The following is a 27,883-nucleotide window of genomic DNA, read 5'->3' on the forward strand; positions in this document are numbered from 1 at the left end:
TTCTGGGAGGATAAGAATGTTATGGTATAAATAGAAATACAACTATAGTATGGGCAAAACAAAAAGAAATATCAAAAGAAAACGATTAAGAAATGTTTCATAAAGGAAGTATATTTTAAGATACAATTTGAAGGAGAGTAGGATTTGCAAGAGTGGAAATTTGGGGGAAGAAAACAACATTTGGTGTCAAGAGAACAGCATGGACAATTGGAAAAGTACATGTCATATTTGCAGATGGTAAGAGTTTTAGTTTGGCTGTAAAAAAAAAAATGGATAAGGGGAGACATCAGACTATGTGTGTCCTCAATAGATGATAAGCTTCAGGAAGCAGAGGCCGGCTCTTATTTATCATTACATTTTCCTGGGGTCTCCCAGCATTGTCTGCATGTGGTTGAGACTATTAAAAGTTGAAGAGGAGAGATAATATTTCAAAAGAACACTGGGGCCAGATCAGAGTAGACGTGCAAAGTCTGATAAGGAGTTTTGACTTTGTTCAGTAGGCAATAAGGAGTCATTGATAGGTTTTGGGCAGGGGCCTTACATAATCAGAGTGGTACTTTAAGAAGATTAATTTGGCAGTCACATGGAAGGTGGGATAGGAGTTCTAAAATAAGAAAGAGACTGGAAAACTTCAGTTAATGATTGCCTGAATTAGGGCAGTGGTTTTGGGAATGTAAAAGAGGGGATGTGTGATGTCCTGTTTACAGAAGGGATGCTTTGAAATGACATACAGTATTGGCTGATTTCTGAACTCGATAAAGTTTTTCTATGAGTGGCGTTACCAAATGCTTTTGGGAAACTACAAGAGACACACACACAAAATGCAGGCATGATGCATAGATCATTCCCTTTGTAAAGAAAAGCTTAAAAGGGGATGTATAAGGATTACTTTAATCTCTCTGGAGGAGAAATAATCCAAAAAATGTATTTATTATCCTACACACTAACAATATTAAAAGGTAAAATGATTCAATGGTGGAGGACAACGACGACAAACACATATCTTCAAAGAGAGAAGCTCACATTTCAAAATGAATTGGAATCTTACTTTCTATTTTGATCTTCGCTTGCAATTCAGCATATCACTTGATGCTGATATATAGAATTTGTTATCAGTTGTTATCCAAGGGAATTTGCCTAAACACAGATATAAAAATCAGGCTCTGATTGTATGTCTGCTCTCTTGAGTGCTAGAGTTAAGGGTCTGATAAGTTTCAGTGTTAATATTCTGGTTTCATTTTCACTTTTCACACCAGAAAAATGAAAGAGTATTATTATTTTTTTAACACTACACATAATTAAGGTGATAACCTATCATTTATCATCCAAATGAGAACACTTTAAGACTAATAGGGTGTGCTGGTAATAATTATATCAGGACAACCCATGTAAACTAAGACTATACTGGGAAAACCAGGATATATGGCTTATATATAGTTACATATAACTACCTACAATGTTATATCATTTTCAAAATATACAAATTTGGGGTAATTCAAAGAAGTTGTATATTATATTGGATTTTTAGCCATGTAGTTGATACTTATGTAAGACTACTTTTAAAAGTAACTTTAGAGATGGCTTTCCTGATAAGTTAAATTTTATTCATAATTAAAAAAAATTTATTAGAATTATCTCAGTCAGAACAATATTAATAGAAGAGAAAATACTGAAAGTAAATGACTGAAGGAAAGCTGCATGCCATCTATTTTGTGCCACAGTAACATTTTCTTAATCATCTTTTAGTATCCCAGAAGAATACCTCCAAAGTAAAGTACTTACATGTACATAGGCTGTAGCTGTAAATGAGATGTCTTCTGAGGCCCCTGATAGCCATAAGAGTCAAAGCCACCTATGAAATCAACTGAAAGGAACAATTGCCTTAATTAGTTAACTTTTCAGAAGAGATAAACGTTCATGATCAAGGTCTCACACAGATTACTAATATAAACCTTTTAATAATCTATTAAACCAGAACTAGCTAATTGTGGAGGAAAAAAGATAGTTTCTGCAAGGCAGTGATTTTTTTCCCCCCCCTCAACTGTGAGATTCAATTATTGCTTTACAAGAATCTATTCACTGGGGAGAATAAATTTATATACTCCTTTGAAGCAACCAAGACCTAATTGGAGCAATAAAATTCACTTGCACAATTAAGATGCTATATGTCTTTTTGGTTAGCATGGAGATTTTCTGCAACACATTACAAATGTAAAAAATAATGATCGCTCAAGTGCATGTACGTATCAGCAGTTGAGGCACTAGTAATAGTGTTATATCCTATGATTGTCAAGTACAAGGTGCTATGGTGGAGGTCATGTAAATTAGCTCAGAACGGCTGTCCTTGCCATTATGTGTTTTGTAATCTCAAATAGAGAATCAGAAATAAAGATGTGCAGCAAACTCTAACCAAACATTCAAATGCAATACATACCTAGATATTTAAGGTACAATGAGATGTAACAAGAGTTACTGTGGTAGATTATATTATCCAAAATGGCTGCAACAATATCTCCTATTCCATATCTGCCGGCATTGTGACCTTGACACTCACCCCATCCCGAGGTTTGGGTCTTTGTCCCTTCCTCTTGAACCTGGGTAGAACTTTGTGGCCACTTTGACCAATAGAGTATGGTAGAAGTGACATTTTGTGACTTCCAAGGCTAGATCAAAAAAATGTCATGCACTTTGCTCTTTAGGGATGCTCTCTTTTGGAACACAGCCATCATGTCCAAACTAGGAATCCCAAACTAGCCCATGTGGAGAGATCAATGGAGGACCCTTGGATATGATTTTGGCTGACAGGCTAGCTAAGGTCCCAGCTGATAGTCACCATCAACACCCAGACATGTGAGAAAAATTGCCTCCAAATGATTCCAGCCCCAAGCTGTTGAGTCAACCCAATCTTGGAGTCTCCCAGCTGAGGGCCCTGACATCCGGGATCAGAAACAAGCTATCCTCACTGTGCCCTGTCTGGATTCTTAACCCACAGATCCATGAGCATAATAATGGTTGTTTTATACCACTACGTTTTGAAAGGGGTAGTAACTGGGATAGTAAATACTAAGAGTGCTGTGAAAATGTTTTGGTTTTGTTTTTTCTTTCCCATTCCTGGATGTGGAGGTCATGTGGTGGGGCAAAAAGAGGCAAAACAACAAAAAGCTGACAAGATAGATGACAGGAAGAAGAAAGAGAGGAAACTAGAAACTGAATTAGGGTGCTAGAGGATATCTTTACTTTTTCTAATATCTTTTTCTGTTGGCTTAGCTTTGACTATTTTTGTTCTTTTTAATATCCTAAGTGTTACAGGTAGAAATTGGATCAAGTAACGTAAAGTCCATGATGTCTGTTTAGTGGGGAAATCTTTTCATTTTTTTAAAATAGATTTTATTTTTTAGAGCAGTTTTAGGTTCACAGCAAAATTGAGAAGAAAATACCAAGAGTTGCTATATACCCCCTCCTGCCCCCACCCCGCCCAGCACGTGCACAACCTCCCCTGCTGTCAACATCCCAACCAGAGTGGTGCATTTATTATGGCTGATAAACCTATACTGACATATTGTTACCACCTAAAGTCCAGAGTTTGTATTACGGTTCACTTCTGGTGAAGTGATGTAATGACATGTATCCACAATGTTAGTATCATACAGAATAGTTTCACGCCCTAAAAGTCCTGTGTTCTGCCTTTTTATCCCTCCCTCTCCCCTAATCTCTAGCAACCAATGATCTTTTTACTGTCTCCATAGTTTTGCCTTTTCCAGAATGTCATAGAGTTGGACTCCTATAATATCTAGCCTTTTCTGATTGGCTTCTTTCACTTATTAATATGCTTTCAAGGTGCCTCTGTGTTTTCTTATGATTTAATATCTCTTTTTATCATGAAAACCCTTTTATTGAGGCAGAATTTCTCTTCTGGTCAGAAGTGGAATAGTACAGCAGTCCCCCCTTAACTGCAGGGATACAGTCCAAGACCCTTAGTGGATGCTTGAACCATGAATAGTACTGAACCCTATATATACACAATACTATTTTTTTTTCCTGTACTAATGGATGGGTAGCATACACAGCATGAATATGCTGGACAAAGGGATGATTTATGTTACTGGAGGGACGGAGCAGGATGGTGTGAGATTTCATCACCACTACTCAGAATGGCTCATGATTTAAAACTTATGAATTGTTTAAACTACAGATAAGGAGGACTACAGTGTAATGAAAAGGACAGAGATCCTGATGTTAGAAGGATCAGGGTTCAAATACTGCTTTGACCACTTGCCAGCTGTGTGACCTTAGACAAATCACTTAACTTCTCTTACACAAGAATTATAATACTTAATACTATTAGTGTGAGGATAAAATAAGGAACGTAGAGCCCTGGGTGAGACAGGCAGTATGGAAAAAGAAAATTAAAAGCCCTTAAAAATTCAGGATTTTCTTTATAATTCTTCTAAACCATGCAGTTTAGGAGAAAGAAAGAAAGTGTTTTAATGTGGAACAACTGTAGAACTATATCAAATATTTTATAGAAGATGAATTAAAAGAGAGCGAAACTCTTTTGTTTTCGGAATTGCCCACGTTTGCACATTAGCTAATATAAATGGTACCAGAAGAGCTGTACAATAATTGAATGGCAACTATATTTAAAGTTTGTATTTTGAGAAATTATTTTCTACAATTGGGGATTCATTGCAGATAGTGCCTAAATTCCTGTTCATTTGGGTTCACTCTTTTTTTTTTTTTTTGCGGTATGCGGGCCTCTCACTGCTGTGGCCTCTCCTGTTGCAGAGCACAGGCTCTGGACATGCAGGCTCAGCAGCCATGGCTCACGGGCCCAGCCACTCCGCGGCACGTGGGATCCTCCCGGACCGGGGCTCGAACCCGTGTGCCCTGCATCAGCAGGCGGACTCTCAACCACTGCGCCACCAGGGAAGCCCTGGCTTCACTCTTATCAACATTAAGACTTAAGGACTAGTTTTCTGAGAGGCATTCAAGCATTAACGTTTCCTTGTTCTGAGGTTCCCTGTTAGTAAGATGGCCCCACCCTGGTGCTGGAGAAGAGAGGGCAGATGTAAACAGTAAGGTCTCCTCCACTGAAACCAAGATCCAAGTCAATCTGAGGCTTATTAGTGTTTTTATTGTTGTTTTGAAATATTTCCTTAGCTTGATTCCAGAGGTGTGAGATGGATGGCAGAAAAAAACAGATGGTAATTTATAAGTCAGAGACTGTGCAGTGAGCCAAGGGATAACCGGAAGAAACCAAGATGAATCTTCAAGTCCAAAGGATAGAATTGGGACCAAAACTGGGAAACAAAGCTTGAGTCAGGAGCAGTGTAGACCTTCTGGAGACATGAGGAAAGGCCAGAAGGGAAATGAGATGTGTCTGAGTACTGCTGCGAATGGAGGTTGAGTTGTCTGGGTCTTGCTCTTATTAGCCATCTATCTGATGTGTGGGTTGGTAGAGCCAATTTACAGCTACCCAGCTGGGGAGGATAGTGCTAAAGCTTTGGCAGAAGGATTGCCATTGTTCTGATCATTCTGATCATTCAGATCATCTGGGGTCATGGAGAAGGATGCAACAGCAGATGACTCAGAACCAAGATGAGAAAAGAAGAGGATCTGAATGTAACCAGGATGCATTTTTACCATCTCACTTGTGAGGGGGCATTCAAATTTAAATCAGAATCAAAGGATATATTTTCTGTAGTGTATTTTATATACCTGCCTGTGTTCACAGCCAGAGAATTTATGTAAGGTCAGTTTCCACATGTACTCATTCTCAGTAATTGTTTGGATGTCTTCCTAAAGACCTGAAGGAGAGGAATATGAATAAGCTGGATCCAACTGACCACTAGAGTTAAGAGTGTGGTGGTCAGTGTAGGTAGACATGGTTCTCTGTATCTTTTACAGAATGGTGTTTCACCCATAATTTGGAACTCTTTGGGGTGCCATGTGGGTGGAGAGCATAGTAGAAGAAATTATGTTTTTCTCTCTTAAAATTGAATTACTGGGGTTAGCTTATATTTTTAGAATACCCTTAATACCACTTTGGTCTGTTTTCCGTTTCTTTTATATAATTACATTTACTTAGGCTCTAAAGGGGCTACTGAATATTGTAAAACTTTCCTAAGCAATAAGAATCATGAAGCAGCTAGCAGGTATTTCTCCAAGTAATTGTGATGGCGTGTAGATGTTTGGCTCATAGCTCAGATTTGTTGTCTAGGAGGATGTTGCAGCCTTTAATGGAACAAAAAGAATGAGAAGAGGGAGTTGGTGTTTGGCTTCACTTGGAAATGTAGTATGTAAGTTATATGTGGCACGTACAAGCAGCAAGGACCAGGAAACACTTGGGAAAAGGGAAATGTAATCGTAATTAGTGCAAGGCAGATTAGGGACTTGCTGGGATTTTAGAGACTTCTTTTTCCTCATTCAGCTTTATTGTGCTTTCTTGAAAACTATCTCCACCTGACATATTGTGAATACTTTTTTGTTGTTGATCCTATCACTATAATTTAAGCTTCATGAGATTTAATATTTACTACAGTAGCCCCGGAACCCAGAACAGTGTCTGGCTCATGGAAGCCATATTTACTGAATAAACTCTTTAGGCTGTTTTTTGTTTGTTTGTTTGTTTTTAAGACAATTGATTTAAGCATGGAAGATGCTGGTAAAATTTCTAAGTGAAATTTGACTGAGTGCATTTACTCTTTCCTTCATAAGGTCTTGAATGATAATAAAGAGAGGACCTTTTATAGAAGATCTAGAATGTCAGTGATTGCTTGGGTCCTGTGAGATAAAAGAAATCTTTTGGATACCAATGGGAAGAAGGCACCACTCTAGTCTCTTTGATCTAGGGGAGTAGAAGGAAAGAGGCTAGGACATGCTTTAGCATCAAAATGACTGGGCTGAGAGGGTAATCCACTGACGAATGCTATGTTGCGAATGTTGATAACTGCTAGGGAAAACATGCTTTCTTTCTGGCCAGTTCAGAGCATCCTAAACAGAGGTACATGACTGGGTAGAAGGTGACAAATAAAGTAAAATTTGTACTTGTTTAATCTTTGCCTCATTATAGTGATTTGCTTTTGGTCCTCTGAAAACAACTCAGGAATGTTATTTTCTTTGCAGATGTTACAGCGTTTTCTCTTTGGCTTAGTTTTCCTATCTGCAATATGGGTGTGTTTTTGTCTACTTACCAACAGAGACACAGAGATGCCCAATGATTTTAAATTAGTAAAGTGCCATATCAGTTTAATAACTATGATTTAATAAAATTAATAATAGTGGGATTTCAAAATTACCAAGTAAGAGAAAAGTGCTTTTTGAATAAATATTCCTCACTCAAATATGTTCCCTGTTGTGAGCTTCCCTTTTATTTAAACCTTTTAATCATGAACACTGAGTTCAGCAAACTTAAAACTGCTTTTTTAAATACACGTTGGCAGGGAGGTATTGTAACATAATAGTGTACCTTGGTTATTAATGACAAAGCCACTAGGCAACACACTCTTTTGGAGACAGAGCTGGAAAAGGCTATGGGGGGAAATTTTAACAGGCAGTTCACAGAAAGCTAAGCCTAAATATTTGGAAGAACTCGTTGAAAGACATTAAAAAATTTGTGTGGGCCTTTGAAAACAGAGTGTAAATCCATTGTCTCTGCAGGTCTCTATTTCAAGGGTACTTAGCTCCAGTTGTACAAAAGGAATTCAGAGCATAACCTACTGTAGCCCAAATTCCAAAGCCCCACCTTCCTCCCACACAGACTTCCGTGGTGGCAGCAGTTCAGCTTCCTGTGTGAGCTTGACGTGCTCAGTCTGGACTTGGGTCTCTGAGTGGACTCAGAGCTATTTTGTTTTCTGATTAGGAAAACACAACCCTTTGTAGGGGAACTTTAGTCTGTTATTGCCTGAAAGGTCACTGAAGTGTGATGCTACAGAGAGCTGCTGGCAGGCGAAACATGCATTGAAGGACATGAGACTTATTAGTTAAATCATGGCAGATGCTTCACTTCCTAACTTGTTCAGAAAATAATATTTTCTCAGGGTCTTAGGATTCTATTTTCCATGTTCCTCTCTTAGTTGTATCAGAACCAGATCTTCAGTATTTTAAACGTGGTAACGCATTTACATATACTAAAAACTGAAAGTGGAATGCGATCACTACAATGGTATAAAAATGAAATATTTCTTTAATTAGAGATCATTTGAGTAACCACTTTTAACTGTTGGTTCGAAAAGTAAAAATGAGATATAAGTTTCCACTTGATAAACTGTTTTGCCTTTTCACTCTTGCCTATTTTTGCTAATTCTCAGTGTGGCCAGTACCTTAGGTGAGATTTGAAGAAACGCATGCTGGTATTGAATCTTGGTATTGAATCTTGGTATTGAATCTTATTCTAATAATCTAATGCCATCACTGGCTACATCACGGGGAAAGTGTGAAGTAGTATAATGATTGAGGGCTTGGTAGTTGGAAGACCTGGGCTCAGGTGTGCCTTCCCTTCTGACCAGCATCATATCCACAAGCAGGTCACGATTGCTCTGAGGCTGACTTTCTTCCTTTGTGAAGTGGAGATAATAAAACAGTTCCAACTTCACAGGGTTATATGTGTTTAATACTTAGATGCATGTATTTTATGGATGCACTACAGGTAGATTTGGGATCTCATCTCTTTTAGCAAGGGATTTATACCAAAAGAATGATTCAAATTATGCTTTAAAATATATATTTAGGTTCTTTACTGAAAGGATGAGAATTTTTCAGGCCAGGGAAGTAGATGGAGGTAAGGGTCAAAGAAGAGAACTTTGTGTTAGAATTTACTGGAATTTTGTATGGAATAACATGAGTGTGGAAATCATCAGCAGAAGCTGAGGTAGGTTTATGGAAACCCTTAATTCCCACGTGGTTGGTTAATTGTGGTCTGGCAAGCAGTAGGAATGTGACATATGTGACATATTGTGGGAAAAAAGGGATGATATATTAAAAAAAAACTACATAGAACTGAGTTTCCATATTTCAAATAGTTTTGGAAATCACCTTATGTATTATCTAAAAGGATGGGGAGAGGCTAGGCCCGGCCTGGTTTGTAGTCTATAAGACTTCGACCCATATGTAGGGAAGAGGAACTTTACAGTGGAGTGGGCGAGAATGAAGACACCAAGAGCTCATCTCCTGAACCAGGCAGAGGGGATGAAGCCAAAGCTTGGTGGAAGGATTGCTTTGGAGAGGAAAAGCTTAATTGTTCCTCTCAGATTTGGAGAGGGTTTCTAAAAGACAGAAAGATAATTGCTAGTATAGAATTTTTGAGGTTCTGAGGGAAAAATGGAAGAAATTTGGTAGCTTTGATTTTCTCAGGTTTGGGTACTAGACTTCAGGAACTTGGAAAGGTTTGGAGCACGTCCTGTGGTGACTGTGGCACACTGTCCATGGGAGAGGAGTGAGAGCCTTGTTGAGCAGGAGAGAGCATCCAGCTGGGTTTAGGGACTCTCCAGCCATGTGCAGCAGCCCAGGATTAGGAGTAGAGAAACTGCACCTGAGCCTCATCAGACAGGGATATGGAAAATCCAAGGATGGTGGAAGAGAAAGCAAGGAAGGAAACTAAGTGTGCCTGTAAGAGCATCACCGCTCTTGTGGATTCAGGAGACAGACGATGAGCAGAAAGATAAACAAAGATTCCAGTGGAGGGAAGCTCCTAAATAAAGATGAAGAAAAATTCCTCCAGGAGGGAAGCAGGAGAACAAGGAGGGAGTAAAGATAGGAGTTTATAGTCAGGCAGAGACTTTTAGAACTGGTGATTTTTAGAGAAGCCTTCTTCCTCCATAATGAAGGTGATAAAATTTAGCCTCCTTGGTGAAGGGGACTAAGGAGGTAGGTGAAGTGACTTGTGACAAAGATGGTAGGAGCTGAGAAGATCAAGAAATTGTAAAGCTAGAGTCAGAAAATGATGTATTCAGATATCCTTGTTACTTTCAATAACTGTGGAATTGTGTGCAGAATATGATGAAATGGCTAAGCAAACTTTATCTTCAAGGTGCCTGGCCTCACTTTGTGCCATGCCATTTGGGTGGATTAGGTTTACCAGTCTCTGTTCTGTTCTCCCCTATTAGAGTGGCTTTCAATTATGTGACATGCCTTTCCGTCAAAATTGGAAAGAGCAGTTATTACAGGCTGTAGGCAAGCCAGTTAGACATGACTGGGTATGTCTTCTCAGCTGACATCCAGGATATATTGATATATATTAGAAGGCACAGCCCATTTAAATGCAGTGGTTTTAATTAGGATGTGGGCACATCAATGCATACATATTCAGGAAAATGAAAAATAAAGCATGCATGCTAAAATCCCCTTGTAATTTTTGCTAACACAGTCTTCGCATTATTTTTCAGCCTCCAGAAAGGAGACTAAACCTAAATTACTCATCTTTATGGAACAACAATAGCAGTGTCAGGTATGAGGATGTCCAGTGGTTACTCTAATATTTTTCCAGCTATGTGAGAAAGGTGAAACTAGATTTGCTGTATGGGGTTCATTAAAAACACTTAAGATGATTCCTGTGTGAATTAGGGTGTCCATTTGGTCAATACGGGTGGAAAAAGTTACCTTTTTAAAAAAGACACCTATTTTTGTTAAATTCTGCGTATCCCCCTGATTTGTCCTTGAGGTTTCGGTGGAAATGTCATTTCCTCAGGGAAGAATTTCCTAGTTTTCTTAACTGGATGAGGCACCCCTGGGCTATGTCCCCGTACCCCCACTCTCCTTGTCTGCACGCTCATCACGCTTTGGCATAGTTCCTCCTGTGAACTGTGTGCTGGGCTGTAAGTATCAGGAGGGCAAAGACAGTGTCTGCCTCGTGCCTAGTGACTAACACACAGCCTACCACGTGCAGTGGCTACTCGGCAAACATGTGTTGGAAGAATCTACGTCGAGTCTCACAGTGAAGTGATGTGTAAAGTATACCTAGAATCAGGAGACAACTTCTGCTCCCAGCACTGCCTCTAAATGATTGACTCAGAGCAAATCAATTTCAATGTTCCTTTCCTCAGCTGTAAAATTAGGGGATTAAAGCAGGTGACTGCTAATATTGTTCATGGGGCTATGATCTGCACAATTCCATATTTGTGGGATTGGTTTACATACTGATAATAGCAATAAAACATTTAAAATGAACAAATCTGCAAAGGCATAATGAATGGGAAAATTTAGTGCAAAGGAGTTGCTTCCCCTCTGGCTGTTACTACTATTATGCATTGATTTTACTAGGCAAGTTTCCAGGGAGATGAACTGCTGAATAGGGTATATTGGAACCTGAGACATGAGACATGACAGTTCCCAGTTGGAAAACACAATGATGAAAATGGTGGGACCTGGGAGAGGAGCATCGGATTGACAGGGTTGGAGCCCACAGAAATACTGTGGCCCCCTTTTAAGTTACTTCCGGGATGAAGGTATATGGATGAGTGACTATGTGCGTCCCTTTGCCTCTGTGCTCTTGGGAATTCCTTTAACATCAGCGTCATTAGTTACAAAGGCAGCAATCCATATCCAGTTTTTTTTTGTGTGTCAAGACTGTTCATGTATAAACTAGCCTTCTTTGTTGGAAACATTTGCAATTAATCCCATAAACAAACAAACAAAAAATGCAAATCCTGCACTGCCCCAGCCAGCCCTGCTGACACTGAGACTAGACTGCTGTCTATTATACACAGAAATGAATTGAAATTCTCACTATGGGCCTAACCTAATTTTCCAGTGATAATAGGCATGGATTCCCAGAAGCACTCTACACCTCTTGATAGTAACATCCTCGTTTCCTTTCCTGGTAAATGTTTTAAATAAGATTTTAACACCAAAGGAAATTAACCTTTAAATTAATTGTAATTTTAAAATGCCATCACTGATTTTTGTTCTCAGCCTAATTACTTTCTATTATTTAAATAAACCTCGCCTCCTGTGAGCTTTAAGTTTGTTTCTCCTTCACTCCCTGCCACACAATGCCAGCCCATCCTCGTGGAGGCTTTCCTGACTCTGCTGCTGGGGCCGCCTCATTTAAATGTCACAGGATTGAGGGTTTGCCCTATGCTGCTTATTTACAAGGCACTCTTGCAGCGCTCTGTGTAAGGCTGCTCCACTCAGATGTTTTCATTGTGCATACCTGGTGACCATCCTTAGAGATGCAGTGTTTTTAGTCCTCCTGCTGTTAAGAAGGAGATAGCTAAGCCTGGCCTTCTGTTCCTATTAGATGCCATTTCCACCACTAAAGTAAAACTGGTCCTAATGAAATTGGCAACAGCCAGCATCATTTATCAAAAGACTAACTTTGAATGTACAGTCTTCTTTCTTAGCACGTCTCAGCTTCGGAGAGCTTTTAGACTTCTGTTTCCTGGGCCAGCTCTTTGTCGTGTTCTCATTTGTCCTTTCAAGGTAGGACTGAGGGATCCCAGCAATTTTATTTTGTGAGCATGTATATTGGTGCTAAAAGCATCCTATTTTCCTGCCACTTAGCTGCTTTCCTTCTCATGTCATTATCCATGTGGGTATAGAGAGAGATGGTGAGAAAACGAGTACAGGACACCCAGTACAGGTGGACTAGGTATTAGAGAATTGGAAGAGGCAGAATAATCAAAATGGGAGATGTTTCTTTTAATCACTTCCGTAAATGTTGCCACTTCTCCTTCCTTTCACATGCTGTTGCTTTCTTTTCCATTGAGGGGGATTAAAGCAACTTGGATATTATTCATCTACTGGATCACGTCAGTTTTCTGCACCACATACCTCCTTTATTACACCCCAGTTAAAGGTCCTCCTTTGCTAGTATGAATATAGGTACCTCAGCATTGACTCTTTAGAAACAAGGTCCTGATTGTTTCGAATCAACAAAGGATAGGGAATGAATCAATTTCTTTCCCTGCTATTTTTGATTTGGGAACATTAGATTTATTTAAAGATGATCATAGTGTGCATGTATGTGTGTGTACGTGTTTGTATAATAAGCAGTAGAGTATAATGGAGGAGACGTTAAGAGAAAAGGGAGAAAATGAGAAGTGATTTTTAAAGAAGACTCAATGTGGACCTGAATATCCAAATTTAAAAATAAAGTGCATATGTTTTCTCTTCCCTGATCACCAGAGGGAGCGATTTAACAGCAGGCTGAAAAAAAGACCAGCACTGATTTTGGGAGACAATGTAACGATTGTATCCCTGTTAGGGAAGGCTGTTGTCACTGATAGGAGCTCGCATGTGATTGACAGGAGGCACGTGTATATGTAAGCATTCGTTTCAGGTGCTGGTCATCTAGTCTGTCTTTTATTTTTACATATGGCAGCTTATCTTTTTCTTCTGCTTTCTTCCATTTGTCTAGAAAATGATGAAAGCTACTTTGTTCTAATTCATTATTCATTTACTTAGAATCAATTGGGGTCTAAAAAAATGTCACATTTCCTTAGGAGTTTCCATATAGTCCAGGAAATGTTAGTGGAGAGCTGATTGATTTGTTTATTTCCCATATACTTACTGAGTCCTGCTTCAGGTTGGGGATGCTGAGGATGTAGTGGTGGTCAAGATAGCTGTGGTCCCCACTAGCATCCCCTAATACTCTTACCCTGAGGGAGTTAATAGGTGCTATATTATGTCAGAAGTTCACCGATAAGCTCTGTGACCTGGGGCAAGTCATTTAATCTATGTGGGCCTGTAAAATTAAAGTGCTGAAATAGAGCAGTAGGCAGTAGTTTCCTATCATTTCAAACTCTGCAGTGTTCTTAGTTCACAAGAAATCTTAAGCGGGATCAAGAGTTGTAAAATTAAATAAATGCAGAGCTCCTGTGCTCTGGGAAGTTGGAAGAGGAGCAAGGTGACACGTTCTATCTTGGCCGCACTGTGATTCTGCAGGGCACTAGCTCGAGGTTAGTAGCCTCTGAAGTCTGGGGCTCCAGACTCTAATCACATGTGATTCTCTTCAGAGATGGGGAAAGGAACGGCACATTTTGATTTTGTGGGAGCCTGGCAGGTATGGACAAGGTTATTTCACTCAGTCACCTTCAGAATTACAAAACAAATGTTATAAAAAAAAACAATAATATACTACGCTTTCATTTGATTTCTTGAGTATGATATTTGAACAGTAAAAACAGACACACCATTCTTATAACTCTACCTGTCAACCTGGCACCCAGGAACTTGGCACCTTTTTTGAACTGCTAATTGCCTACCCCTTAGGTTATGTTTGGAGAGTGGTTTATAAATAATAAGAAAGAAAGCTCAGGTTACCAAACAGACTGTATAATATGGCCCTAACAACCAGACAGAGAGAAAGAAAAAGAAAGGAAGAAAGGAAGAAAGCAGACATATACCCAAATGTTACCTGAGAATCAGAATTCAAAATTGTGAAATCATTCTAATTTTGTTTTGTTTATCTGTATTTTCTCTACATTCTGCAGTAAACTTACATTCCTTTATAAACAGAAAGAACCAAATATTTTTTAATGGACGAGTACTCCTCCCTTGCCACCTCTACCCTCCCCCACAGGTGGGAGAGTGTGTCCTTGTGCTCAGAGAATTGCATCCAAACTCAGTGATCCTGTCAAACTGGAAAAGCGATCAAAATATACAGAACAGAGTTCAGTACACAGAAGTGTAGGCCAGGAGGCTTTAGAAGAAAAATCAAACAAAAATAACAGAAAATTATTAGCCTCAGAGAAGTGAATAATTTCCTGTGGTTTGCTTTTCAAATGAAAGAGTCTATAAATCGATTATGACTTGTATCCCAAGGCCAGTTTATTTTGGAGAATTCAGGACAGACTTTTATGAATCTGTGCTTGGTTGGTAGGTTTGTGCATGTGTGTATCTGAACATGTGTGTTTAAACATCTAGAATTAATTTTCCAATATTTTTTTCAAAATAAGCCCTCTTAGGATATTTTTAAATGACATTCTGCATATTTTCTCGGATGATTTGAATATTTAAGAACATTTGCAAACACACTGAATCTCTTTTAGAAAAGATAGTGACTACTTAGAAAAATGGATCCATTTTCCAGAGGACTGATGTTTATTTTTATTTTTAGTTTAACTATTAAGGCAAAGATTTATAAGAAAACATAACAAAAATTGAGAAATCATGTTGCCTATTTTTTCTGTTATGGATAAGTTATTATTTTTCCACAGCTGCATGTTTTCCTTTTAATTGTCACATCTAACAACACTAATGAAGCTGATAAGTTCTTAGTTCTATCACTGTAAGTGGACATCAGACTCTGATGCAGAAGAGCTGAGGATTAAGGGAGAGAAGAGCTACAAGTATAATAAAAGGCACCAGACCAGAAATCTCAGAACATTTTATTTCCTTCACAGAATACTGTCAAAGAGAACAAGTAGAGGGGAATAAAAAACACTGGAGGTCATAAGGAAAACTCAGCATGGTTGGCAACAGATGATACAGTGAAGAGCCCAGCCACAAAGACAGCTCAGCGAGGGATGCCCGCTCTCCTGGAGAAAGTCTTTTCTCCTAAGACATATCGCTGCCTTTTACAAATATATAAAAGTATGTTGTGATGGTTGCCCTGCTCAAATAAGGTTCAAGTGTCAAGGCACACCCTCTGGAGCAGGTCCCAGCTTTTTTCTGGTGAGGAGCTTCTCATCTGAAGGCAGATCACCCCACCTCACAGCAGGAGATGCGGGCAGGAACTGCCTACTGGCAGTGAGCCAGGAGCAGGGAGGCTACCATTACCGCCTGGAGCCTCTTACCCACAGGTGTTTGATGTGCCAGTGAGCAGAAGCTAGCCCCACTCTGTTCCCCATAGGTATTTTCAAGTAGCCAACAGCCACATGGTGTGTGCGTGTGTGCGTGCGTGTGTGTGTGTGTGTGTGTGTGTGTGTATTTAGATATGGGATGTTATGGTCTGAATGGTATCCCCTTCCAAATTTATCTGTTAAAAGCCTAACCTGCTATGTGATTGTATTTGGAGATGGGGCCCTTAAAGAGGTAATTAAGGCTAAAGAGGCCATAAGTATGTGGCCCTAATTCAATAAAACTGGTGTCCTTATAAGAAGAGGAAGAGACATGGGGGCATGCACAGAAAGAGAAAAGGGGGCAAAGTGAGAATTCAGCCTTCTATAAGCCAAAGAGAGAGGCTTTAGGAGAAACCAAACCTGCCAACACCTTGATCTTGGACTTCTAGCCTCCAGAACTGTGAGAAAATAAATATGCATTGTTTAAGCCACCCAGTCTGTTATATTTTGTTATTGCGCCCCTAGGTGGCTGATACATGGGGGCGGAATTGCCCACATCTTATTTGAAATCTTTGCTCCAAGGGTGGTTGTCATCTCCTGATCGGCACAGCAGATGGCAGTGTTGTCCTGTGAGTTTGCACAGCCAGTTGGCCTGTCAGGCTGGGGCTCTGGCTTAGATAAGCAGAGGGGCAGAGATGTAAACTTCAAGGCCCAGGGTTTTCATGGGGGAAATTAACAACAACTTTGCATTAAAGTGTCTATATAAGTATTTATAAAACTGGCCTCTAGAAAAGCAAATGAGATACTGTTTAAAAGGAGAAATAAAGAAAAAAATCTTAGACATTTGATGTGCCTGAAGGAACTCCCTCTAGTTCAATGATGATTTATTGCTATTTGTAGAGTCTAAGTTTGACTCTTCTCTCATGGAGCCTGAACCCTCGCCTTAGCTCCCTAGAGGGTGGTGCCTCTGAGGCTCTCTGGCTACACTTGCTGCTGAGCCTCAGATATCAAAACTGAGTACAGAGCTGGTCCACTTCCTATTGACGTCAAGAATACTTAAGTCTTGGGCTTCCCTGGTGGCGCAGTGGTTGAGAATCTGCCTGCCAATGCAGGGGACACGGGTTCGAGCCCTGGTCTGGGAAGATCCCACATGCCACAGAGCAACTAGGCCCCTGAGCCATAACTACTGAGCCTGCACGTCTGGAGTCTGTGCTCCGCAACAGGAGAGGCCTCGATAGTGAGAGGCCCGTGCACAGTGATGAAGAGTGGCCCCCACTTGCCACAACTAGAGAAAGCCCTCACACAGAAACGAAAACCCAACACAGCCAAAAATTTAAAAAAAAAAAAAATTAAAAAAAAAAAAAAAAAAGAATACTTAAGTCTTCCAGGTGCCATAATTAGGTCCTTATCTCCACAGTCCATTCTCAGCACAGCTACAGAACCCAAACTGTCCTGTGTTCCTTGTGAGGCTCTTAGGAATGGAAACTTAACTAATTTGGCAAATAGGCAGCTGGCATCTCCTCCTGTACTACACTCCCATCAGGTTGCTTCATTGCAAATCCACAGCAGGTAAGAATAGTTACACAGAGATCCTTTCCCTGTTTATATATACATTAAACTTTCTCCATCTTTCAGGACTTACTTTCTGAGAGCATTTGTGTGTGTGTGCATGTGTGTGTGTGTGTGTTTTATTGTACATTCATCAAGCCAAAACATTTTTAAAGGATCAAAATAATTTTCTTTATAATATAATTACTGAAAACTAGATAGAAATTGCAACCTTTTTTACACTTGAGCATTGGAAGTCATGTGTTCTAGGCAGTGCCTGGAGGTAAACATATAGACAGGTGATCAAGATCATGATAATGTGTGGGAAACATCAATCTAAAGCATTTTACTCAACAAATATTCATAATTGTGTGTGAGTGACCACAAGTAAACAGACCTAACTGGACAGAGAACTGGCCCAAATGAGCATCTCCTCCATGTTGTTTAGTAGTCCCATGAATGTTCATGATAAGCATGAGTCTACTTGGATATAAAAAAAAGGAAAGTAGTTCATATCTTACTCACTGAACAAAAAGACTAAAATTAGAAAAATTATCTATGATAAGTCTGCCTGTCTTTTAGATTAATAAAGGCACTTAAGGAGTTGTGGTCAGAATACATAAAAAGACATAAGCATTATGGAAAACAGTTTATTAGATGCTTGAAAGATAAGCCTTATTTTCCAAAAGATATTTGTAACTTCACATCCCCTTGGATTTACATGGCTTTGACCAAAACTTGACCTAGGGCAGAATTCCCTAAAATGAATTCCCTGGAATTATAATTCCCTGGAATATTAAGATTTCTCATGAAAAAACGTTCCGTGTTCAAAGGTTTGGGATATTAACTATACTTTTAGTTTCTGTAAAATGCCTTAACATCTACAGAATGACCACAGGCTGTTCCCAAGTTAAGCCTGGCCCACCCAAAACATCTGGAGACCTTAGATAGCCCCAAACCTTATTCTCTGACAGTCACAGTGAACATGAATTTCATGGGGACCTCTTTCAAACTTAGCCAATCCTAAACCCTTTTACCCTGCCTTGCTGGGTCCTTTCCCTGGAAACCACAGTAAAAGCACTTGCTTACAGTTCTGCGTGTGTGTGTGTGTGTCTCTCTCTCTCCTCCTTCCCTCTCTCTCTCTCTCTCTCTTTCTCTCTCTCCTCTCTCTCTCTCTCTCTGCCTCATGACACACGATGGTGCTTTCCCTGAGTGGCCCTGTGTGGCATGCTGTGTTCTTGCTAGGGAACCATGAATGTAGTAAAACCCTTTTTGGTTTCTCTTTGATCTGCTTCTGGCCTCACTGTATCTCATCCAACACAATATGGTTAAAACAAAACTGTGGATTAGGACAAATTGGACATACTTCTTTATTGCAGTACTCTCAGAGATGTTAATGCATAAATGTGCATTCTAAATTTTTAGTGTCAAACTTACTTGGCTTTGGAATCTTTTTTGAGCAGTATAACTTATGGACTAGCATTTCTGGGATCCTGCTTGGGAGGTACTATTCTGGAGAGATACCAATTATCTGTCTAGGAGACTTGGTGTGTCAGTATTTTTCTGAAGATAAAAATGCAGACATCATTGTGAAATAAAATAAAACATTATAGTTTAGAGAAAGCTCAATTCCCATATGGAATTTAACCTATAGACTCATCAAGGATTTGGCACAAAGACACTGAATGGTAATAGCTGAATGAACTTACATAGTTTGTGGAGTCCATACATTTTAAAATCCATATATCTTTTACCTTTCCTAATATTTACCCTTCCAACAGAATAAATCTTTTGGGCATAGGACAAGTGCTTACTAGATATCTTCTTCTGCATCTTCGTTAAGCACCTCAAACTCAACCTTTCCAAGCTGAACCAGTTGCTGCATCCCCATTCTACTTTCCTCAAGTGACATTTCTGTCTACCCATTCACTCATATCAGAAATTCAGAAATCTATCAGTCTCTTCCTTACCCCTTACATAGTACCCATCCATAGCCCATTAATCAGTATTATTTTTATGTTTAATAACATATCTATCCTCTCCCTCTCCAACACTGGTCTTAGTCCAGACCCTCATCATCTCATATCTCAGTCATTTTCACGGTGTCCTAATCTGTCTCTTTCCTTAATCTCGACCCTCCCGTTCAAGTCTCTCCTTCATACTGATACCATTATGTTTTTTCTGAAGTGCATTTCTGATTGTTATTCTCTTTCTATTAACTGCCAATTGATTGGCCATCATGCTATACAAAATAAAGTCCAGACTCCTTACTTTGTCATAACCATTTTTCTACTATCTCATCTTTACCAGTCATCTCTGGGTACTCACCTCTAGCACAGGATATAATTCAGTCATATTAACCTGACTGCTCTACCCCCAACATGGCAGGCTGTGATATGTCTTGGTTTTTTTTCACCTTTTGCCTGGGATCACCTTACTCCCATATCAGCTATCCAAATATCTATTTATTTTCCAAGACCAAGCTCAAGAGTGTCCTTCTCTATGAAACCTTTCCTGATTCCTTTCCTATCTCCCCACACTATACACTCTACAGAGTTTTATTATACTTATTTGTTCACATGTTTCTTTCCCCTACAAAATGCTTAATTCCTAGAAGTAGAAGACTGCATATTACTCATCTTTTTATTTTATTTTTTTATAAAGTTATTTATTTATTTATTTTTGCTGTGTTGGGTCTTCGTTGCCGTGTGTGGGCTTTCTCTAGTTGTGGCGAGCGGCGGCTACTCTTTGTTGTGGTGCATGGGCTTCTCATTGCAGTGACTTGTGGCGGAGCACGGGCTCTTGGCATGCGGGCTCAGTAGTTGTGGCTCGCAGGCTCTAGAGCACAGGCTCAGTAGTTGTGGCACATGGGCTTAGTTGCTACGCGGCATGTGGGATCTTCCTGGACCAGGGATCGAACCCGTGTCCCCTGCCTTGGCAGGCGGATTCTTAATCACTCCGCCACCAGGGAAGTCCCTACTCATCTTAAAATATCCCAAAACTGACATAGCACTTGATACATTAAGGAGTGTTTTACAAATGCTTATTTGTAAAGGACTATCATTTCCTTTTGCAAACAACAATATAAACTATGCACTGTATATTCCTAATTTTACATCATGTGTGAATATGATTGAGAATGTGCCTCCTCTAAATGAATCACATGATACAGCCTCCTTCTTTCTAGTATGACTGGAAAGTGAAGAAGAAACACATATTTCTCTTTGAGTGTTTTCCTCAAATCATCCTATTAACAGAGCAGTGGATCCTCATCTTTTCCTCCACTGTCTCAACACCCCAATCATTATGAATATCTTTGGAAACCAAGAAGAATGATTCCCAGCTCTGATTTTTCCTCAGAATAAATATAGCTGTATGGGCAAGTACCCAGAGAGCATTGAAGTACTTTTTCCAATCCTCCTATTTCAGATCCTTAGGGAGCAAGGAAGGAGTGAAACCTACCTGCCAATTTTTAGTAGAGCAGAGGACAATGGAGCCACTTAGAGGCTTGTGCAAGGGTACCTCCATTTAAACTCTGGATCAAGCAGTAGTGCTGAATGCTGAGACTCTGACATAAAGTTCTAGCTATTTGTATCAAATTGTAGGAAAAAATAGGAAATATGAACATTTGGTTTCATGAAGAAAAATTTCTTGAATCAATCTGGAGTCAGTTCTTGTGAGAATTTTTGGAACTATTGCAAATTGTTGGGATTTGTAGTCCTGGGTGAAACTGATTAGTTATCTATATGCTGGATACTTTTATGAAAAACATTTTAGCTTAATGGGTACAAAGGGCTTAGTCCCTATTCTAATGATGTGTTAAGGGATAATTGTCTGAGAAGTAGGAAAGCAGGTAAGAGGCCGTAAAGAAGATGCTCTGAATGTGAAAGAAACAGAATAGAGCTTTAATACTTACAGCTGTCCTCTTCTTCAGTTATACATTTCACAACATAACAGGCGTAGATGAACCCTGCCAGCTGAAACAAAACAAAGATGCTTTAGACATGTGGCAAAGGCAACAGTACTGGATCCCACTGGGGGAGCGACTTTTCAAAGGCATGTGGTTTTGACTAGATTCAGTGTTCCAAAATAGTTCATCAGACTGGATCTGGACTCCAGTGTGGATTCTTTACTCATATAATGTGCCTTATAAATGAATATATTACTCTGTTTTCCTTTGTTCTGCATTTATGTTTAAGATTTGTTAATTGCCAGGCAATCTACAGCAAGTTATTTTAGGTCCAGAGGAAAAATAAAGAATTATGGCCATTCATCAATGGATTAGCATTTGCATTTGTGCCAATCAACTTCTAATTCACTTTTCATTAGCCCAGAGCCTAAGATTCTAAAATTGAACTCCTGCTGACTATCAGAAAAATGTTTTGAGAGAAAAATATTAAGGAGATTCCATGAAATGTTGCCTCAACACTTTGTAAGTAAGAAAAACTCTTATTTAGACCAGTAACAGGAACCAGGACATACCGAGTGTAGCTAAGATGACATGATACAGTGGAGCAATGGGGTGGATAACTGTAAGGAATATCACAATGCATTTGACTGGGATTGCACACATCAGAGCATCCTTTCTGAAGCATACAACAGAGGTCCCTGTGGTCAGGGAAGTCTTTGCTCACTGAGATAGTATCTGTGAAGGAGCACAGTAAAGCCCTTTGATATATGTCCCCTCAGATGGTGTAGTTTTGTATTCCTTCATATAAGTATAATTATTTAGTCAAATAATGAGCACTGGTATAAGGAAGCAAACTAATTTCCTGACATGTGGAAAATTTTTTTTCCAAAATAATCCAGTTTGGAGGAATCCTTAAAGCCATGTCCTCAGGACAGTGATGAAAATTTTTCACGATGACATCTCAGACAGGCATTGATCCTACTGAGTATTTGGCATTGGGGAAGGGAACCTTGGGACAAAGGCTACAGTCTTCAATCAGGAAGCTAAGGTACAGGGCAAAAAGTTGCTGCTGTGATAAACCTAATGAACTTGTTTTCCATTAGCTGACAGATTGCAGTATTTCTGGAAGATGTGAGTGGAACATTTTAAGTCAGAGGGTACACTGATAGGTATTTAATGAGAAGAACTATTTGGAGACAGAGGTCCGGTTAAAAGGAACTTTAGAAAATCTTTAATTTTAGTTTGAGAAAGAAAGCACGTTCTGGCAGATTCTAGTTCTTTTCCAAAGAGATCTGGCATGAGATAAAACAGTGGTTTTCCTGGCACAGAAACAGTGACCCTGCTTAAGAGAGAGCAATGAATGAGAAAGCAGACTTATGCAAAATATTCTTCACAAGCTTTTGTTTTCAGATCCTGGATGAGAGGGACAATGGACCCGCTGCCTTCCCACCCCCAAGTGTAGTATCTGAACCACTACACATAGTAACAGAGAGCTAGATAACATACCACTGATGCTGCATTAGCACTTAGGTTTTTAAAAATATGTTAGAAAAGTCACCAAATAAGCATTTTTCTCTTTGAAGTATATGTTGCTATTGGCAATAAAATTGTGATAGTAAGAACAGTCTCCTTATATAATGGAATCATCAGGTTACTGTTTTTATGGGACTTATTTTTAGAATACAGGGTACTGTTAAAAACCAGTGTATCCTGTTTCGCTTTAGCAAAGATATTGATTTGACCAAACAAAATCACACAGTGATTTGAGCATTTTCACAGATAATGGAAAAACAGATGAACACTTCTTAATCTTTTATCCACTAGGGCCCATGAAAATGCCTGTATCACTGAGTGACCTAGTCCCATGCATACTCTGTCATGGGTGCTGGATCTGACTGTGGTGAGGTAAAGAGGCTATGGGTTTGGTTAAATCCCCTGGGTACTGCCTATATCTCCCCTTCTTCCTCCACAGGAAGGCCTTACCATTATGGCTAAATGCCATAGATTTATCAGTAATTTATCTCTTCTTTTCAGTTTAAAATACTTACTACTTGAATTATCTACAAAGCAACTTTTTTCCTAATCACAAACTTTTCTCTTGATTTTCACTCATCACTTAATTACTTTTAAATGAAAATCTAGGTAAAGAGCATTGATAAATTCTGAGATTCAGGGCCACTGAGTTTAAACTTCTCATTAAAGTGTCACTAGAATCTAGATTATTAACTGTACTCCTCTCCCAGAATGCAGCCAAGGCACTGTATTTTGCTTACCAGTGATCTTTTAATTGTATTCGGTTGCATTCTTTAACTATCAGGGGAGTGACTTTGATATAAAAGTAAATCCTGCTGCATTTCTTTACAAAAGCTTGCTGATTAAGAGAACTTCAGCTTTTAAATTGGTCACCTCTAAATACAAATGGAAATTGGTTTCTCCCAAATTAATAAAGATTCATAAACCTCTGTTACCTTTCAATTTTCCTACACCAAATAAATTTCTAATTTAATTTTTACTCCCTCACAGCAATTTATAAATTTACCTACAGAAAAGCAGTTTCAAAGAATTTCTTACAGTTCTTAATACTTCCTATAACATGCAACTCTGCTAACTGCTGCCCGGGCCACAAAGATGAACCAAGCCAGGGTTTCCCAACCTCGGCACCACTGACATTTTGGGTTGAGTAACTCTTTTTTGTGGGCTCTGTTATGCATTATAGGATGTATAACTACTAACATCCTATGATCAAGACAGTTGATAATTGAGAGAATCCAGAATGTCTCCAGACATTGGCATACATCCTTTCAAAGGCAAAACTGCCCCTCGTTTAGAGCCGCTGTTTTAGACACAGTCTAAAGGATTCTGCAGTCTTGTAGCAGGGTACACGTATAATTGTACTTCAAAGTAGATTAAGATAAGTGCCAGGAGGAAGGAAGAAAATTGATTGTCTCCTAACTGACAAATGGTAAACTGGGTGCTTTCACGCGTTAGCTCATTAATCCTCACAACTACCTTTGGAAGAACATTATATGTATTTTTGCAGAGGACAGGTAAAATGGGCCTTGCTTCTCCTGAGTGAGTTCATCAGGCGGGGAAGTTATAGACTGTGTTCAAGGAAGAGCCAGTCCTTCCATCTGATGAGAGTTTGTGGACCTCATATTAGAGCAACGGAAATAAAAGCTGTGAAGAGAGATTAGGGCTATAATCAGAGGGCTTTGAGCATGTATCAAATTGCAGTTCTAACTATGTAATTTTCTATACAGTACACTTAAAGGAGCACTCCATCTTCTACTGAAGAAGTATAAAAGTTTTCACAAAATACAAATCCTTCCTCATGTGATATATAGTCCCTGTCTAGCCTCATTTCCCACCACTCCTTGTCTCAGAATTGATGCCAGTATTAAGCTGTTGGTAGTTTGCAGACATATATCAGGTGGTTGCCCTCTGTTCTTTAACTCTTTTTTTTAAAAAATAAATTTATTTATTATTTATTTTTGGCTGTGTTGGGTCTTTGTTGCTGCACATGGGCTTTCTCTAGTTGGGGCGAGCGGGGGCTACTCTTCGTTGTGGTGTGCGGGCTCCTCATTGCTGTGGCTTTTCTTGTTGTGGAACATGGGCTCTAGGCGCTGGGGCTTCAGTAGTTGTGGCACGTGGGCTATAGTAGTTGTGGCTCATGGGTCCCAGAGCACAGGCTCAGTAGTTGTGGCTCACGGGCTTAGCTGCTCCGCGGCATGTGGGATCTTCCCGGACCAGGGCTCGAACCCATTTCCCCTGCACTGGCAGGCGGATTCCCAACCACTGTGCCACCAGGGAAGTCCCTGTTCTTTAACTCTTTAACCCCTTCTGCCAAGAGAGCATGCGAATGCCCTACATCTTCTCCCTTCCTTCCTTGCTCAGCTCTCCACCTTTGAGGAGTTCTAACTCATCCTTTAAGACTGAGTTAAAGTGCTGCCTTCCCAAAGAACTGGCAATCCATTCCCAGAGTAAGTTGTAGGTTGGCATTTTGGAGATAGACCTCGAGAGATGGGGGTGGAAGGCTTTGAGAGGGAATAACAGGGGAAAGGTGAGAACATCTTCCAAGCAGAGCTCAGACAACCTATGAGAAGATGTGGATTATGTTTAGAGAGGAGCAAGAGGCTCCATTTCAGAGGAGTTTGGGCAATGTGAAGGGGTGGAATGGTTCCCAAAGTAGGAAACAGTGACCCACCTTGTCAGAGTGGATATGAATACCTGGAATTAAAATAAAGTTATTTTATTCTGTTCCTTATTTAAAGATGGCTTAGAGTAACAATGAAAGATACCAGTGGTATTATATTAGGCAAACATATAATTATCCACTTGTAAAAAAACAAAATATTACAGTTTTCTTAGTCTTTGGCATTCAAAGCAGAGCTAAGCCTAAATCTTTTTATTTTTATTCATCTTTTCACCTTGATACATCTAATATGATTTGTTCACTTCTAATTCACCTGATAGGGAATTATATATCATCTTGATATCATTACTGGCTGAAAGGAAATGATATTTTCTCTCTATAACTAAATCAGATTAAAATTCTTTTTTGTATCTACAAACCAAAGTATGACTGTATATCCCAGAAATTCACATAGAAGCTAATAGATAAGAGGAAACTGAAGCCTTTTGGTATGTATTTAAAAAGATTTAATTGTAATAATTGAAAATGTAATAGCCTTAGTGTTTAAAATACTATCTTCTGGACTTTTTTTCAGGAAGTTGGAGCAGACATACTTTTCCCTAACCCTCCCACTAAATACTGCTGAAAACCCTGGACATTATATCTATAAAACACACATAGAAAGACTCTGAAAGATGGAAAGAAGGTAGACTGGCTAGGAATCTTAGGGCCCAAAGAAGGACATGGGAGTGAGTTTCCTATTTTTCTTTTGTCTCATATATACCATACTTGGGGCTGAAGAAGCCCACGACACAGAAATGCCAATAGGCACAGATAAAAGAGCCCCAACAAAAGCTTGCTCTCTCTAACCAAAGGACCAAGAAAGGGACAGCCTAACAAGACAGAAAAACAATTTAAGACAATAATAGCCCTCTTTAGCCAATGCCACAGAAAAAACTGTAACCCCACTCCCCAGCCACAGCAACAAAGAAGAGGGAGCCAGGTCTTCCCTCCTGGCCAGGCTGTGGTGTCTGAGAAGTGAGGCAGGGAGCCTGGACTTTCATTCCTGCCAGGAAGGAGGAAGTCCCCCTCCATAGTGTCTGTAGAGACCCCCAAAGGGAATCTAGACTTCTGGCCTCACTCTGTAGTAAGAAGGTACCCCTCCCTTCCCAACTGGGGTGGTGTCAGAGGAGGCTTAGTGGAGAATCAGGACTTTCACCAATGACCATGAGTAATGAGGTCAATGCCCTGCCCCTGTGGTGTTAGATGAAGCCAGCTGGGAGCAGTAACAAGGCACTCCTACCCCTCCTAGCCTTCCCTGGTACCCTGGTACCCTGGAGGTACCAGTGAAGGCTGAGTAGAGAGCAGGAACTTCCACTGTCTCCAAGCCTTAATGAAAGCCCTTCCTCTCTTGAGTATCAATAGAGTCTGAGTGGGGAATCTGGACTTCTAACCCCTGCTCGGAAGTAATGAGTCAGTGTCTCTCCTTCCCCTGCCAAAGGAGCACCAGAGAAAGCCAGCTAAACAGTAGATTTAAGAAAGATATAGAGTCTCATAATATAATACCCAAAGTGTCCATGTTTCAATTTAAAATTCCTTACTGTATCAATAAGGATAAAGTTTTCAACATGAATGAAAACAGACAACCAATGGAAGCTAACACAGAGCTGGATGACAGATGTTAGAATTATCTGGCAAACATTTTAGAGTAAAAAAAAATGCTTCAGCAAGAAGTTATGAACACACTTGAAATGAATGAAAAAAAAAAGTGTCAGCAAAGAAATAGAAGATATAAAGAAGAACCAGACTGAAAATTTAGAACTGAAAAAAAAAATTCAGTAACCAAAATTAAAAAAACTCAATTGCAGAATGGAGGAGACAGGACTGAATCAGTGAACTTGAAGATAGAACAATGGAAATTACCCAATATACACGAGGAAAAACGTAGACTAAAAAAAAAATGAACAGAGCCTCATACAGCCATAGGACTATAATAAAACGTCTAACATTTGTGTCATTGGAGTCCTGAAAGGAAAGGATAAAAAGAGCAGTACTGAAAAAGTACTCGAAGAAATAGTGACTGCAAATTTTCCAAATTTGACTTATGTATTCAAGAGGCTGATTGAAGCCCAAACAGGAAAAACCCAAAGAAATTCATACCAAGATTCACGATGGTCAAAATTTAGAAGACCAACTACAAAAATCTTGGAAGAAAAAAGACAGAAATATTTATGTATAGCCACTCTGGAAAACAGTTTGAAGTTTTCTTAGAAAAACTAAACACACAACTGCAATATAACCCAGCAACACACTCCTGGCCATTTATGCCAGAGAAAGGAAGATGTGTTCACACAAAAACCTGTACACTAAAGAATATAGCAGCTTTATCCATAATAGCCCCAAATGGGATGCATTCCAGATGTCCTTCATTGAGTGAACTGTTCAACAAACTGGCATGTCCATATTATGGAATACTACTCAGCAGTACAAGAAAGGGACTAGTGATACATGCAACGGCTTGTATAAATTTCCATAGAATTATTGCTGAGTGAAAAAAGCCAATTCCCGAAGGTG

General features: G+C 39.5%; 1 protein-coding gene across 2 annotated transcripts in view; it reads right to left on the minus strand.

The window, feature by feature from the left end:
* Positions 1 to 1,778: 1,778 nt before the first annotated feature.
* Positions 1,779 to 27,883, minus strand: part of NKAIN2 (sodium/potassium transporting ATPase interacting 2) — a gene marked incomplete at both ends in the record, with an annotated part of 979,365 nt that continues 953,260 nt past the window's right edge. For both annotated transcript variants that reach the window (XM_082633451.1, XM_082633450.1), the window contains 2 exons: positions 1,779 to 1,864; positions 21,184 to 21,244. In XM_082633451.1, coding sequence (XP_082489577.1) covers positions 1,779 to 1,864; positions 21,184 to 21,244 — 147 coding nt within the window. The remainder of the gene's footprint in view (positions 1,865 to 21,183; positions 21,245 to 27,883) is intronic.

The sequence above is a fragment of the Mesoplodon mirus genome, assembly GCF_964341445.2.
Source record: "Mesoplodon mirus genome assembly, chromosome: 10".
Lineage (NCBI taxonomy): Eukaryota > Metazoa > Chordata > Mammalia > Artiodactyla > Ziphiidae > Mesoplodon > Mesoplodon mirus.